At 38.7% G+C, this 15,762-nt stretch overlaps 1 protein-coding gene across 1 annotated transcript in view; it reads left to right on the forward strand.

Moving 5' to 3' along the window:
* The window catches only part of LOC149785926 (ATP-binding cassette sub-family C member 1-like), a 196,261-nt gene that overhangs the window by 11,581 nt on the left and 168,918 nt on the right, over positions 1–15,762 (forward strand). The window contains exon 3 of the mRNA XM_089976163.1: positions 1,734–1,862. Within this exon, the coding sequence (XP_089832289.1) occupies positions 1,734–1,862 (129 nt within the window). The remainder of the gene's footprint in view (positions 1–1,733; positions 1,863–15,762) is intronic.

The following is a 15,762-nucleotide window of genomic DNA, read 5'->3' on the forward strand; positions in this document are numbered from 1 at the left end:
CTATGACAAAATGAAGGAGTGACAGTGATCTCATTTAGGTCATAAGAAATGCTTCAAATATGCCCTCAAGTCATCCTTAAAACTTTTCAAAACATTGACCCTAAGTCTTAGGAAGACCTAGCATATGATTGTTCTTCCTGGCACAGTCACATTCTACAAAATCCTTCAAATGATGCACAGTATTCAAGTGATTTATTGTATGACCAAGTATGTCCTTCAAGGAATATGTCATATAAGCACTTTATAGTGGAACTGAGCAAGTTCTTCAAATGATACACATTATTTGCATCATTCATGTTTGAGTCTGGAAGTTTTACATATTTTCATTACCATGTAGATGTGAGAATCAGAGTTGTATCATTTGTGAGTTTTACAAGGCTTCCATTTCCTGGTCATCAGTGTGCAGTTTATGAAAGGATTTCCTACTCTTTTCCATATGATGTACAAAAGTTTACAGAATTATATCTTGGGGACTTCAGTTTTGCAATCCTGCATGGAACTCTGAGAATTCAGTTGTGCATAGCCAAGTCCAAGCTTTTCAAAATGCAAAACCCATCTCATGCTTCAGTATTGATCTAATTTTCATACACCCATACAAACAGATTGGATAGAAAAAACAGGCAGAGATTTTCATGTGCATATACTAAATCTGAATTAAAATATTTGAACATTTTAATAAACAACTCTGTTATGCCAGTAGATGTTTTTACTGGAATTTGGGGTTTATTTTAACAAATCACATTGTTTTAAAACAATTGAGATGTTATAAATATTTTGATATTGGCTGGTTGGTTAAAGCATTATTAACGCTTTATTGGTTATATTATGTTGGGGAAATAGGAACTACATGTGAGTGTCTTTCCCAAGGACGCATTAGGCAGCTGATCCAGCCTGACTGGCTGGTTTTGAATCTGTGACCTTGGACTATGAGTTTGACTCATTTGTCTACAGAACAACCTTTAGTTCAAACTAGATGTTTTGAAGAGCGCTCCTAGTGGTTAGAGCATTTGCCTCAGATGTGGAAGGTCACAGGTGGGTACAAACCCTGGCTGAGTCATGCCAGAGACTTATAAAAATGGTACTGACAGCTGCCTCACTAGGCTCTCAACATTAAGAGGGTTAGTGTTAGGACTGGTCAGCCTGGTGTCAGGATAATGTGACTGGGTGGGACATGATACTACATGTCTGTGGCATGATGCCCCAGTGCTAGACATCACTATTTACTGTCACACTGCAGACATAATAGCAATGTGAACAAAACCTTGTTAAAACTTTGTTAAAAGTCCAAATCACACACACACACACACACACACACATGTTTTGAAAACATATTTTTGTCTTGCCAGCAAAACTTTAGTGAGACATATCATTGGTATCATTTTCCAGTTACTTTGTTAGTTTATTCAATCATTTGGGGGAGCTTCATTTGTCTCAAACTGTTTATTTATAGTCATGAAACTTGATTATTGGTAGTGTTTTAAGGAGTAGTCACTTCCCTCTAGAATATTTCACAGTGACCTACTTTTTGGGTAGTTGCAGAGCTGGCAAGACATAGCACCATCGTAAGTCTTGTTTACTCATGGACATTAAAGACCTGCTTAAGCACACAACGTCTTGTTGATAAAGAACAATTCTAATTCCCTTCGCTTCATTTTTTTCTTGCATATTTCAATAAAGAACAACATTTCATGGTAGTTAAATATCTCACAATAATGGTCATTTTGTTCTTTCAGATGCTGACTTTAATTTTGCTTGTCATCTGCATAGTTGAATTCTTCTGGGAAGCATCAGACCGCTTCAAGCAGAATAAGTCATTGCTCGAGGCAGCTTTTATGGGGCCAGTCACTGAAGCAGCTACGTTGGTATGCTAATTTTATTTACTGTGAACTGGTATGCTTACTTTAATAAGCTGTGAACTGGTATGCTAACTTTAATAAGCTGTGACTTGATATGCTGACTTTAATTACTGTGAGTTGATGTGCAAACATTATTTATTGTGAGACATACAATTTTAGCAGGCTTAAAATATATTAGCAGATTTAATGAGGACACTTATTTCTACAAAATGTTTTGCACATTCAGCTTTTTGTCTCAAAGTCATATTTGTAATATATAATCCTTTACCTCATAGAGAGTATTGCTTTTTAGCCCTTCCGTATACATGTAGCAAAGTTACCTAGTGCAGTGTGCTATAAAATAGAACACCTGTTACCTATTAGACTCCATACACATAGGCCTGCCTGTTTACTGTTAGGCAGTGTAGTGTATGTTACATTTAACATCAGTTTTAACCATTTTACATTTTTGGTACTTATATATATCAAGATTTAAGAGTAAAATCTGACTGTTATAGCTGTACACTTATTTTTCACGAAAGAATTTTTTTATGTGCTTTAAAATCTTGAGAGAACTCATTCACTGTCAATCCAGTGAAGCCGCATGACCAACCAGTTGCCATTTCTCATATTTGAAATTTACAACTTCTTTGTCTGCATCTACATCACTAAGTCATCTGAATTTGATAATTTATGAAAACTAATTGCAGCCTACATCAGTGTCAGAGCCTTTCCTTAAGTTATTGAAGTTTTCATAGTTGTGATTCTAATCGTGAAAACTCAAGTAAGTACTGAATGAAATCCGCAGCTTCAGTGGAGAATACTACCCAGTTACTTTAAATAGCAGATTTTGACCAGATCTTAAACAGTGACCGCATGATCTGATGTAATGGTCATTCATACCAATGAATGTAGTATCTAATAGGGGTTTTTCCCCGAGGGTGGCACTATGAAAACCTGATAAAAATGGCTGATGTTTACAACAGGTGTTGAAAGGCATTCCAAGAGGATGGTGTAGAGGCATAAAAAAAGGCGCTTACATGCAAATCGGGTAGAGGTTTTAAAAGGTGCTTCCATGAAAATGGAGTAGAGCTATCCAAAGGTACTTGCATGAGGTAAAGGGATAATGGAAATGACTGGTAGTGACAGATTTTAAACTAATGATTACTGAGCACCCAATGACCTAGGACATGAATTTGAATCTAATATTTTTGTAATGAGATCAAACCAGTAACCTGTAAACCATTACAACAAAAACTTACTTTTGTCTGTGGTCTGTTTTGTATCTCTAATATGCTTTATTTAAAAATTCACTAAAATTTTATAGCACTGAAATATTGCAGTTTACTGTATGATTGCAGAGTTTTAAACAACAAAAACCAATGTGGTTATGAAGTGATGATTACAAGTAATAAATAGTATCAAACTTCTTGAATAAATGTATCCTGTTAGATGAATAGTGAATATAGGTCAGTGTGCTGCATTAGAATAAGTCAATTTTCTATCTCAAAATAAGGCTTACACAATTGAAAATAACGGCATAATCTTCTGGCTTTTTTCTGAATTTTCCGATCAGTGCTGATTTAGGACAGACCAGTATTTCTCTGTAATGAAAACATTGTTCTGTCAATAATATTTCTGATTTTGTTCACTGAAGGCTCAGTTATTCTTCTGGAAGTTTATTTTCCATTTGTTTTTATTTCATCACAATCTAATGCCAAAGATTTTGAGTCATTGGGCATGTATAAACTTGACCAAAACATAAATTGGCATTGATGACTTTGCACATGTCCATTGTGTGGTATTCTTGCTTTGACCTCAGCTTGAAATGAGTGTATGTATGTTTATAAATATTTGGCAACCTTCATGAAAAGAAAGAAAAAATACAGTTTTTCTCAGAAATGAAACTCACTTATTGTAGCATATATTTTAAATTTCGCTAATCAGAAGAAGTTTTTTGTTTTCTATAAGATTTTAGAATCAAGAATCTCATTACGGATCCATGTGTTAGCTATGTTACAAGTATATACTGACAAATGCAGGGATTTGGCAAAAAATATATGTGGTTCTAATAACAGGGAAAAAATATGGGATACAAAGTTAGGTACTAATTTTTTTTACATAATTTTTTTTATCCAGCTTGTGTGACTTAATGTTATATTTTCCAATCTAAACTTCAAATGGGTAACAACGAAATGATTTTGCTTTCATATCGGAAATGCTATTGAATCTGAATTTAATGTTTAATAACATTTGTGCTTGATGTGTCTGTTTAAAGTCTTTAAGTACTGCCCGGCATACTGAAGCTGATTTGCAGATCGACATTTTCCTTTTCTACCTTTATTTAGAATTTTTATTGGTCAAAAGCATTATGTTATTCAAACACTTCCAAAAATTTCACTTTGGTAGGAAATGATGTAAACTTTCTCATGGGGCAGTGTGTGTACCAATTTTTAATTTTTCCTACATGATAAAATGTTGTAGGGATGGGGTCAATAAAATAGGCATGGTCAGGTTACCGGACCCACACATATTTTTTTCTTGGCTTACGAGGTAGATTTGAACACATTTCTTGAACTTAATGCGTTAGAAAGGAAATCTGATGTGCATCAATTTCTCCTTCAAATACATTCCCCCAATAATATTAAAACTTTAAGCCTGCTATCTTGCGAATCCAGTCCTACTGAAAGACAAAAATAGACTTTTCCTATCTTATATAGACAAAGGGCACTAACTCTTATCCATTACCACCTCTTGCCACCGCCAGTTGTTCTCGCAATTTCTTGGCTTTGCTGCAGTACTGAAAACATGTACTTTATACTCAAACGGTACACACAATCTAATTGTTAAAATTGGACCATACAACTTTGAATTTGGATTTATTGTATTGGATAATCATTCTTCTACAGGTTGCATACATTATTTGTACAACTGTTTTCCAAAATTTGAGTTTCTTTGTCACCTTTCTGGACTTTCTGTATTTAAGACCATGTTACAACATGCTGTTGTTGAACTCATGTTTTGATTTAAGAGTTAGTGCGACACTATTTTTGCTTACCCCATAAGTAAGAATTGCATTAGCAAGTTAGTGACATAATAAATTACTTATTTATGCTTTGTTTGTTTTTATTGTGTCATTTCAGTAGAAATGTCAACTACACCACTCTCTCGATAACTCATGCCCGTATAACTTACGATCCCACTTATAACATGGTGCCTGGCATAGCTCCTGATTTTTTCCAAGGAAAATATATTTTAAATATCTTTAAAATATGCTGAATGTGAAAAAAATTACAATAAGAATTGGTAAATTAAACCTTGATACATTGCACATTTTATCTTTGAAAATGGTGATTAATGCCAGTAAAGATAGAATCCATATTGTGAAATTTCTAAATAAGATACATATTATGTAATTTTTTTAATAATATATAGTTGTCAATACACTGTAAATAAACGGTCTGGTAAAATAGCGATCAATGAAAACTTCTATTATAAATGCTAACAGGTGACAACAGAGAATGAAATAGACACCAGTTAAATGTCTTGCTATGTGAAAGTTACGTTCTAATCCTTTAATTCCATTTCAGTGTAAACATCATAATTGCAACATATTCTGTTATATGAAAATATGAAAAGAGTCAATCAACCATCATATCAAAACCTGTGAGTACTTCTTTGACAACCTAATTACATGCAGGCTTTGTTTTGATCAACAACTTGGGGAAGTGTTTGTTGCATTAAAAATCAATAAAAAGAGATGTGTTGTTTTATCACTTGGAATATGTCTTTTGAATTAAATCAAGCAAGGGATGTACTAAGAAAAAATTCAAAGGCATGCAAATCTGAGCATAAGTTCTTGTGGTCACTAACGTTATCAAAATTCATTTTCTTTGACCAATCGAAAATGGTCTCACATTTTTATACGGTGGCTGGAGACCCAAAATGTTGACTATGTAAAGATCATACAGTTGAGAAATCTGTGGGATTTTGCTCGGCGGCAGAGAAATCAAGGACTAACACACAAAAAATTAACTGATTTTTTAATAATGTGAAGTTATATTTGTCAGGCATGTCACAAACGGAAAGTATTATCATGTTCAAATTTACGTTGTTGTTAAATTTGTAGACCCATTAAATTCATATTGGTAATGATTAACTCTTGTGATTGTTTTTTTCATTTTGCTTCTACCACAGTCAAATCTATCTATCTATTGTTCGTTCATTAGTTAGTTCGATCAACAATGTTTCTCAAAAAGAGTGTCAATCTATTGTATTAAAAAACCCCATCTAATATGGATCAAACAATAAAACTAGAATGTATCCAATTCAACACACAAATTAGTGATGTAGTGCACAATGTTTGAAGCAGTACACGTGTTAAGTGAACGGAAACCATGTGGAATATTTTTGATGACCTCAATATACTGTAGCAGCAGAGGGGGGGAACAGACCGAAACTAAATTTAGAAATAACTATTCCACGGAATTACTTCTCGATAGAAACCTATTTCGGTGAAATAAACCCTTTCACGGCCCCATATAAAAACCCCCGCCGACTACATAAAACACATCGAAATTATTTTTATGCTGCAAAAATTCCGTCGAGGCCGACGCGATATCGTGTTCGCGGGTCATGTAGGTTTATTGTCACACGAGAAATTAAATCATTGACAGATAAATAATGGCAAATATTGGAGAAGCACATACGACTAGATTAGCTCGAGAACGTCTCGAAGCAATTCAGAAATTTCTTCCTGTCCGTGATAGTGTCAGACAAAAATTACAACTAAGACAGCAAGCACGGGAAGTCTTTGCAGAATCCGCGGAGGAATTATTTAAACCCGTGACCAAAGCTACTGAGAAAGTTACAACTGTCATCAAAGAAGATCTTCTTCCGGTATCAAAACAAACTGTGACGCAGGCTGAAAAAATAGCAAGAAGAACTAAACAGACAAAGAAGATTTTACGAACACTTCCAGCTGATATCGCTGCGGCTCAACCTCCACCTGTCGGTGAAGAAATACTTGAGGGTACTGACGTCGCCGCCGGGGAAGAAAGACCAAAATCAGTAAAAGAAAACGTAGAATTAGCTGCAAGATTTAAGAAAGGTATTGTCGAAGATATTAAAAATTCTAAACCAGAAGAATTAGTTAAAAAAATATTAGCTAGTATGTTTAATAAATCTAAAATTTTAAACCCCCCCCATGATAAAGTATCTGATGATAATCTTATCAAATGGATATATCGAATACGCGCAGACAAACCGCAGGCCAGAGATGATGATTTAGAGTATAGAATTCTTAATGATGAAGTAAAAAAACTTTATAACGAGCAAATGAAACAACTAAAACAAAAACAACCCGCCGAGTATCAACTTCCTCCACCTCTGCAACAACAGCAACAACAGCAACCTTCTTCTCGGCAGCAGAAACAAACTCGGCAGCAGAAAAAACAACCGCAGCCACAACTTCGGCCGCAATCTCCAGAGGAAGAATTTCACGACTCACCAGCCGCTACTGGTAGTGGTCTTGGTGGTCACATTACTTGCCCTGATAATATCATCAATGACGTATCACGGTTGGAAGTTCTCATCGGAGGAAGACGTGCCGGAAACAACTCTCCGGAAATTATAAATGAAGCCGCAGATATCTGTCAAAGATTATTTCAGCGTAGAATTATGGATATTGGTACTTACCGGGGACTCATTAATGAACTCGTCGACGATTACCACAGCGACTAAGTTAGAGAAACAATAATTAAATAAAATGATCATACACAATTCTCGTCCGCGCGTGACACAGGTTCGTGTAGTGAACTCGCGATTACCAGTCTACAGAGCAACTTACGGAGATGGTCTCGGTGATACGATTACTGGATTGTTTTCAAGAATAGCTCCTAAAGTGATCCCGATTGCAAAACAATTGTCGATGAAAGCTGTTGATGTTGTTCGTGATAAAGCCCTTGGAACTGTTGGTGATCTCGCCTCGAAAGCATTCACGTCAGTCCGGGATAGATTGGCTCGATTAATTCGTAGACCAGAAAAACCATCACCGATGAAACTACCGAGTACTGCGCTTATGCCCGCCGATGTTAGTAAAGTAATAAATCAGGCTGCAAATCAAAAACTCGCGGAATTAATAACCCAAACACCCGAACAAATAAATACAAGCTTGATATCAGGAAGTGGTCTTCGTTTTAGACGGCGATAAATTATATAAAAATGTTTAAACGCATATCCGATCCCGCATTTGACATGGATGCACCAATACTCAAAGACGATTCTGTACATGATTTTCAGTATTATTCGTACGAGGCAACTGTACCTAATCAACGCGGACGAATTGAATTACGAGTTCAGGACACAAGTAGATATTTTCTGCCCTCGGAAGCATTTCTTGAAGTTACGGGTGAAATTGTAACAAATGTTGACGCTAATACAGCATACGGGGGTAATCTTCGAGTTGGTTTTGTTAATAATGGTATCATGGCGTTGTTCAAAAGTGCTTCATACAGCATTGACGGAAGAGAAATTGAAACGATTCAGGATAATGTTGACGTTGCTACAACTATTCTTGGATTAGCACGATACTCTGATGATTACACAAAATCGGCTGGTCCGACCATCATGTTCGCCAAGGATAATTTTGATAGTCCCGATCACAGATCTAGCATTGTGAGACGACCAAGAAACTTTGCCAATAACGCTGATGCTGATGTGTGGCCGGTAGTTCATCATAATCCAGATTACAATCTTGGTTTTGCAACGCGCAAGGCAATGTTAAAGGATGACAATAGGAGATTTTCATGCGCAATTCCACTGTCGCACATCTTTGGATTTTGCAGAAATGTCAGAAAGGTTATTTTTGGAGCCAATCATACAGTTGTACTTAACCGAAAAAGTGATGACAATGACGCCATCTGGCGCGAAGATGGTATTGCTGGTGGTAAAGTAATATTATCTAAGCTTGCGTTGTGGATGCCAGTTATGACCCCATCACTCGTCGAAGAACAGCGGTTACTCTCTTTTATGGACACAGGTGGTAAATCACTGATATCGTGGTTAACAACAACAACAGATTCTATTCAGGGTGCCGGTGCTGGTCAATTCACGTGGCATATATCATCACAACAGGGAATATCAGCGCCTCGACATATTTTCGTTGCGCTTCAGGCTAATGCACGAGTTGGTTCCCAACTACAATCGCATATGATATTTGATAAACTTGGAGTCACTAATGTTTCGCTGCGAATAAACGGACATCAAGAACCATCCGAGGACATACTGATAAATTATGAAAATAATCAAGTCGCACGGGCATATCACCGTTTGATGTCATTTATGGGACGTGATCAGAATGTTGATACTGGTTTGCAAATATCACAACTGGATTTCATATCGTTGTATCCCATTTACTACTTTTCACTGGAACATCTTGATCTAACCAAACAATCTGTAGTTGATATACACTTCCGCGCAAATGTTACTGCTGTATTTCCCATCGGCCCACCTGCTGGTTTCAGAGCTGTCGCGGTTATACTTTCCGATAAAGCAATGCTGCTTGAAGGTGTTGGCGGACGAATGAGAGTTATTGACGCTCCAGTAGAAAACATGTAACAATTAGATTAGTTTCTGAAATATAAATGTCATACAGTCATGTTAATGTCACCTTGACTTCCGGTCAGGCAAAGAAATTGCAGTCGAAGAACGCAAGCACGTGTGGGACATCAATAACGCTAAAACACAATCAGCTAGTGGGCGGTCCGAACAAACTGTCATTAACTAAAACCCAACTAAACCATTTTAATAAAGCAAAGCAAGCAACGACTGGAGTTCGACTCGATTTCTCTCCGGCCGCGATCAAGGATATGGTTAAAACCGGTGGAATATTTCCTCTTCTTGCAGCAATACCGGCGTTAATTGCCGCGGCAGCACCGGCTGTAGCAAAAGCAGCAGCGTTAGGTGCGGTTGGAACCGCAGCTGGACTGGCACTAAAGAAAGCAACTGGAAATGGATACCGCAACCGGGGTACCACTGGTGGTAATATCCCACTTGCGGCTCTTCCAGAAATGATCTCTGCAGCGGCTCCCACTATGATAAGGAGGGTTATGACTTTACATCCCAATAGTATAGCCCCCTTGCCTTTGTTAGCTCTTGCGGCGGCACTAAGGAGTAGAACGGGGAGTGGATACAAGAAAAAAAAGGGGAGCGGACTAAGACTACCGGGAACTCCCGCATCTTGGTATCCAAAACGGGTTTAAAAACGCTTCCAGCGTTGACGCTTCCAGCGTCCAATTTTGATTTACTTGATGCTGTTAAAAAATTGCGTATAAAACATTTCCGGGGGGTATTTATGCGAGATCAATTACCGACGCTACCGCGGAATCCAGAAACTGGCATTATCAATCTCGACAACAAAACCGGTCCCGGAACTCACTGGGTTGCTTACGCGATCGATCCTCGTGGAATTATCTATTTCGATTCGTACGGATTAGCACCGCCAGTTGAGTTTCTCAAGTATGTCAGCAAAGTACCGGGGTACCCGGTACCACCAGTGTGGCAGTCGACGCTACCAACACAAACATTAATTGATCCGCCCATTTGTGGAAACGAGGTTTTAAATGTTCTTGATGCAATCTCAAGAAATCCAGCAACGTCTCCGCATCGAGTAGTGTATGAATATACCGCATCGAGAAATGCTTAGCATTTCTGGAAGTCCAAAGGACTTCTCACGCATTTGAAAAACAGCAATAAGAATAATGGTGGATATTTACGGAAGACCTTTCACAAGAAAAGTCAAACCTGGCACAGATGTTGATCTCTCAAAATATGCGACCCACGATGATGTCGATAATCTTTTGAATATAGCTGGAGTTGACCCAGATGAAGTTGCTATTTTTCAGGACAAGCAGGGAAAACTAAGAACGAGCAACATTAAGTGGAATGATATAATTCGCAGAGTTCTTGGAGCTACCAAGGATAATTTCGTTGCATTTAGTGATGGCGGCCGGATCAAGGACTCGAATATATCAATCGTGAGCATCAAAGACAGTATTGATAGCGGAGTTGATAAATGTGTGAAAAAAGCCGGTGACACGATGACAGGCGAACTCAGCATGAATGGAAACAAAATAACCGTACTCAGAGATCCAGCCTCGAACGACGATGCAGCAAACAAACAATACGTCGACGCGCAGTACAAACTCGTTGTTGACCTAGTCAGCGACAAAGTAACAAAAGCCGGCGACGTAATGACCGGCGGACTTGACATGAGCGGCAACAAAATAACCGCGTTAGCAAATCCCGAATCCGACCAGGATGCGTCAAACAAACAATACGTGGACATCGTCAACGGTAAACTAAATACGCTGCGTGCAGAGTATGATGTTCACGTGGGCGCGTTTACAAGACTTCGAAGAAACTTCTCAAAAACTGATGAGGCCGTGGATAAGTTCTTTGGGGATCCTCCAGTCGTCGACACGAAACTTTCTGAAATCATACCAAATCTTACTAATAACGCCAACGATATCAATAAGATTAATACCCGGTTAGGTGTAGTCAGAACGGAAAAAAGTTTTTCAGATCAAGTTCAGATAATAGAAAATAACATTAACACGATCAAACAAACACAGCAGAATATAGTATCGGGTATTCCTGAGATCGTTAACAAAACCAGTTTGATTAAAGTTCCCACTGGAGTTACTCCCGGGCATATCACCAACATCGTATTCACGATCGCATCGGGATTCGCAACATGGTCACGACAAAATAACACTATCAAATATACAGCAACAGCCACCGGTGTTTACAGGTTGTCTGTGTTTTCAGCCGCTAGATTTGAAATCTTCACAACATATCCTTGGAGACATTCCACCGATAAGTATTCCGGGGTTTGCACTGTAATACTAAACAGCAACGCCGAGGAAACATTTATGCTTGAAGCCGCCGACGATACTTTAACAGCAACATCTTACTGGTGGTGTTTGGAATTCGTCGCTGCAACGCCTCAATTGGTCACTGCATAATTGAATCGCATGCGATTTAAATAATGTCAACGCAAGGACTCTCCGATGAGAAATCTCCGATTTCCGAGTCCTCACACAAAAGCGTTTCTGAAAATGCGAAGCATTTCCGCGGGGACGAATACAGATACAATCAGGTCTATACGTGGCAATCAGAATTAAAAACCGTCATCGACGAGCTTAATCGTAAAGTAAGGAAGTACCGACGCCGCGTTGTAGTATTGGATGTTATGGTTTATTCGGTATCTACCGCTGTTGCATCCGCGGGATTAATACTATCAGCGATAACTCCCGTGACTGCAGTAGTCGCTGCAACAATTTGTGTTTCTGTGACAACAACCACCGCCGGCGTCTTTGGAATAATAGCAAAAAAAATATCATCATGCGCGAATACAAAACTGCACGATTACACAACCAAATTAACTACCGCCGTGACCGCATATCAGAAACTGTCATCGCTGATATCATCAAGTCTCGACGACGGAACGATATCAGATTCTGAATTCAAACTAATGTCAGATGCGTACAATGACTATTTGAAAAGTTCAGTAAATAATAACGATGGCAACGCCACAAGAACTGCTTCAGCAAATAGTCACAAACACAACACCGGTAAAAACAACGATGATCTCAGTGTCCTCGACGACACCAGAATTCAGCATTAATTTTCCAACTCCAATTGCCGTGAATGAAATCGCATTAGCAAAGCTCAGTGTGTATCACAGCTGGCCTAATGTCAGAGCGGCATCATTTTCCGGTCAGCAGCCAAATAATTCGTTCGTGTTCGGAAAACCAAGTACAGACCCACAACGTGAATTTGAATGGGATACAATTACGCTACCCACTGGGAGTTATCAAATCGAAGAAATCAACGCGGAGATACAACGCCAAATAAAACGAACCACCGGCAGGGAATCCAAAATATCTATATCCGCACACGAACCAACACTGTCTACGGTCATTGAAATCTCAACACCGGGATACGCCGTGGATATTTATAGCAGCTCTCTTCGAACAGTATTAGGATGGCCACGAGAACGACCCAAGGTCGAACCGGGTCCACCAAAACCTGAAAAATCGGATTTCGAGACCACCAAGGAAGAAATACACGACCTCGCGTACAGCAATTATTTTTCCCTTGCAGATAAATTACTATCAAAAGGAAAAGGAGATCTTTGGCCGCCAAATGATATGTTTAATTTTTGGAAGATCACGGTTCCACGTGATGATGGAACTCACATTGCAGATAATTACAAACTCGACGACTTAAATTCTAAATTTTTTATTCCGATATCGACTGAACATCAGCAACAGCTACAATTGTTGCGGGGATATTTTCAGGATTATATTTCCGATACGTCAACGGGAACTAGAAACGCTAGCGTTTCTGCAAGCAGTTCTCGCGATAAAATTATCACCACGTTAGAAAAACTAAACAAACTTGCATCCGCGATGGAAATCATAAATCTAAAAATAATTCAGTTGTTGTTGGATCTCGTGGATCCGGATTCGTTTAAGGAGGATCCTCGGAATGTCCTGGGGGAATATGGACAGCAAACTAGATTAAAATTTGCAACCCAATATGGTATTTCCGTGAAGGATATTCCAGATTTTAAATTTCCTGGATATAACGCACCTGCGCTACGAAAATCAGTCCAGGATCTCATCGAGGAATCTTTCAAAGATATTCTTGCCGCGTACACGAAAATAAAACCGCAGCCGGTTATTCTCAAGCACGACAACAGTACAGCATCCGATGGCAGACACATATCTCCCGGGATAGTTTCGATCACAGATGTGGTCGCGGTCAATCTTGTATGTGACGTCATCGACGGTAGCTACAGCGCATCAGATAATACTACGGCGACGCAGGGGTTTATCCTGTATACGTTCACACCAAAAGACCCCCCTGGTTTTCTGATTGTGCAAGAACCAATCAATGTGGTCTATCTGCGGTGTGCCAATCCGTGGTTGTCAACGATAAATTTCAAACTCGTCGACCAACGGGGAAATTTGTTGGACCTGCGTGGCGAGACTGTGAGCATAAACCTGTTGGTGAAGTCCTAATGGATTTTCGTCTTAAGACTTCTCATTTAAAAAAATTGCAGTTGTGTATAATGCGCGAGTATATCCATGTCCGAGTTCGCATACATGACAAACAAATTCTCAACGCGGCAATCAGGACCGCATTTGTGGAAGTCCAAGGGACTTCTCCGGAACAGTATTCAGAACTCGACAGTGTCAAGTTCCCTGTCGAAATAGTCGTTGACGACCACGGCAACGACCAAGTCGTTAACGAAGACTTCTTGTTGACACGGCCGCAACAGGAACAGTTACAGAAGTATCACACGATCACAGTTTTTTGTGACCAAGAACACATCATGAACTATTCTCATTCGTGTATTTCCGCAGAAACACTCAAGCAAATCTTAAAAATCTAAGGACTTGAGAAGTCCCTTGGACTTCCTGAGAAATGCTTGCATATTTCCAGAAACGCTAGCGTTTCCATAGTAGAATTTCAAAGACAAAAAAAAAATAATACTTTTTTTTTACCCTTGTAAACTCACAATGGTGTTTCTGCGGAAATGTGAAACATTTCTCACGCTAGCGTTTTTACGTTAGACTTGAGGAATCTCCGATTCCCGAGAAATGCTTAATGTATCCAGAAGTCCTTGCATTTCTGGAAATGCTTGCATTTCAGAGCAATCGTGGAAATCTCTGATTTCGGAGATTGCCGCGTCTGAATTCTTTATTTGATTTTTTAGCAGTCGTACTCGGGAATTAATTAATTTTCGAGTCTCATACTCGTGTGATAGTGTGCAACGAATACTCTCAACTGCACGCGTCAGTGGAATAAATTCGGATATTTGTTCATTGGTGATCTCGGCAAGTGATCTATAAATGCAATTTTGCAGCATTTTAATAAACCTGTATCGGGAAGGAAGAGTATTCTTCTTCGTTGATAGCTCATTCAAGGATTCAAAATCCGACATAATTGTTTCAGGGTCTGTTAAAATATTAAAACCCCGCTGTTTCAATTTTTGAATTTCATCAATTACGATATTTATGTTTTCGTAATTCATATATATTATAACTTTTTTTTATCTAATATGGAAAATGTGAAACATTTTTAAGTCATTGACTTCTCTGGAAATGCAGAGCATTTCTCGTCTTTGGAAGTCCAAAGAAATCGGAGATTTTCAGGGACTTCTCACTTCCGAGTCATCGACGTAACAAAATGAGATTTTTTGTTTTAGTCGTTTTGAAAATGCGGTTTTGATAATCCCATCTGCGACACTCCGTACCGAAGGTCGACAAATATCGTAATACCCACCGGCGGCGTATACCGACCGGAATACTATTTCGTCACCGGTCTGTGTATTATGCCCCCGGACAGGTCTTACAACTTTTTTACCACGTCCTGTTTTACCTGACAGGCAGTTCTTGCTCTGGGTGACCATGCGAAGATTGTCTATGGAGTTATCAAAGATGTTGCCGTTAATGTGATCAATGACAAACCCGGTCGGGATCACTCCATGGAAACATTCATAGACGAAACGATGGCATAAATATCTTTTTCCACGCGCGGCAGTAAACCGACGATAACCAGTATTACTTGCAACACCAACTGGTTGTCTTCGCGTGCAGTGTCTTACTATGCCATCGCGCGATGCTTCATAATTTTTAATAGTTGGATGTGCAACAAATTCTTGTTGTGCAACAAATTCTTGATTCATTATATTATAGGCAAATCATTTGTCTAATTCATAATTTGTCTGAAAACTTATTTATGTAATCATGCTCGGAAAAATTCAGAGTGTTATCGCGGTTTTTTTTATCGTAATAACGTTTCAGTTCTCGATAGCGTTTCCCACCACATGGCGAACACAATTGCGTTTTTCCCC

Source organism: Sinohyriopsis cumingii, chromosome 12, assembly GCF_028554795.1.
Source record: "Sinohyriopsis cumingii isolate HCF-2022 chromosome 12, ASM2855479v2, whole genome shotgun sequence".
NCBI lineage: Eukaryota > Metazoa > Mollusca > Bivalvia > Unionida > Unionidae > Sinohyriopsis > Sinohyriopsis cumingii.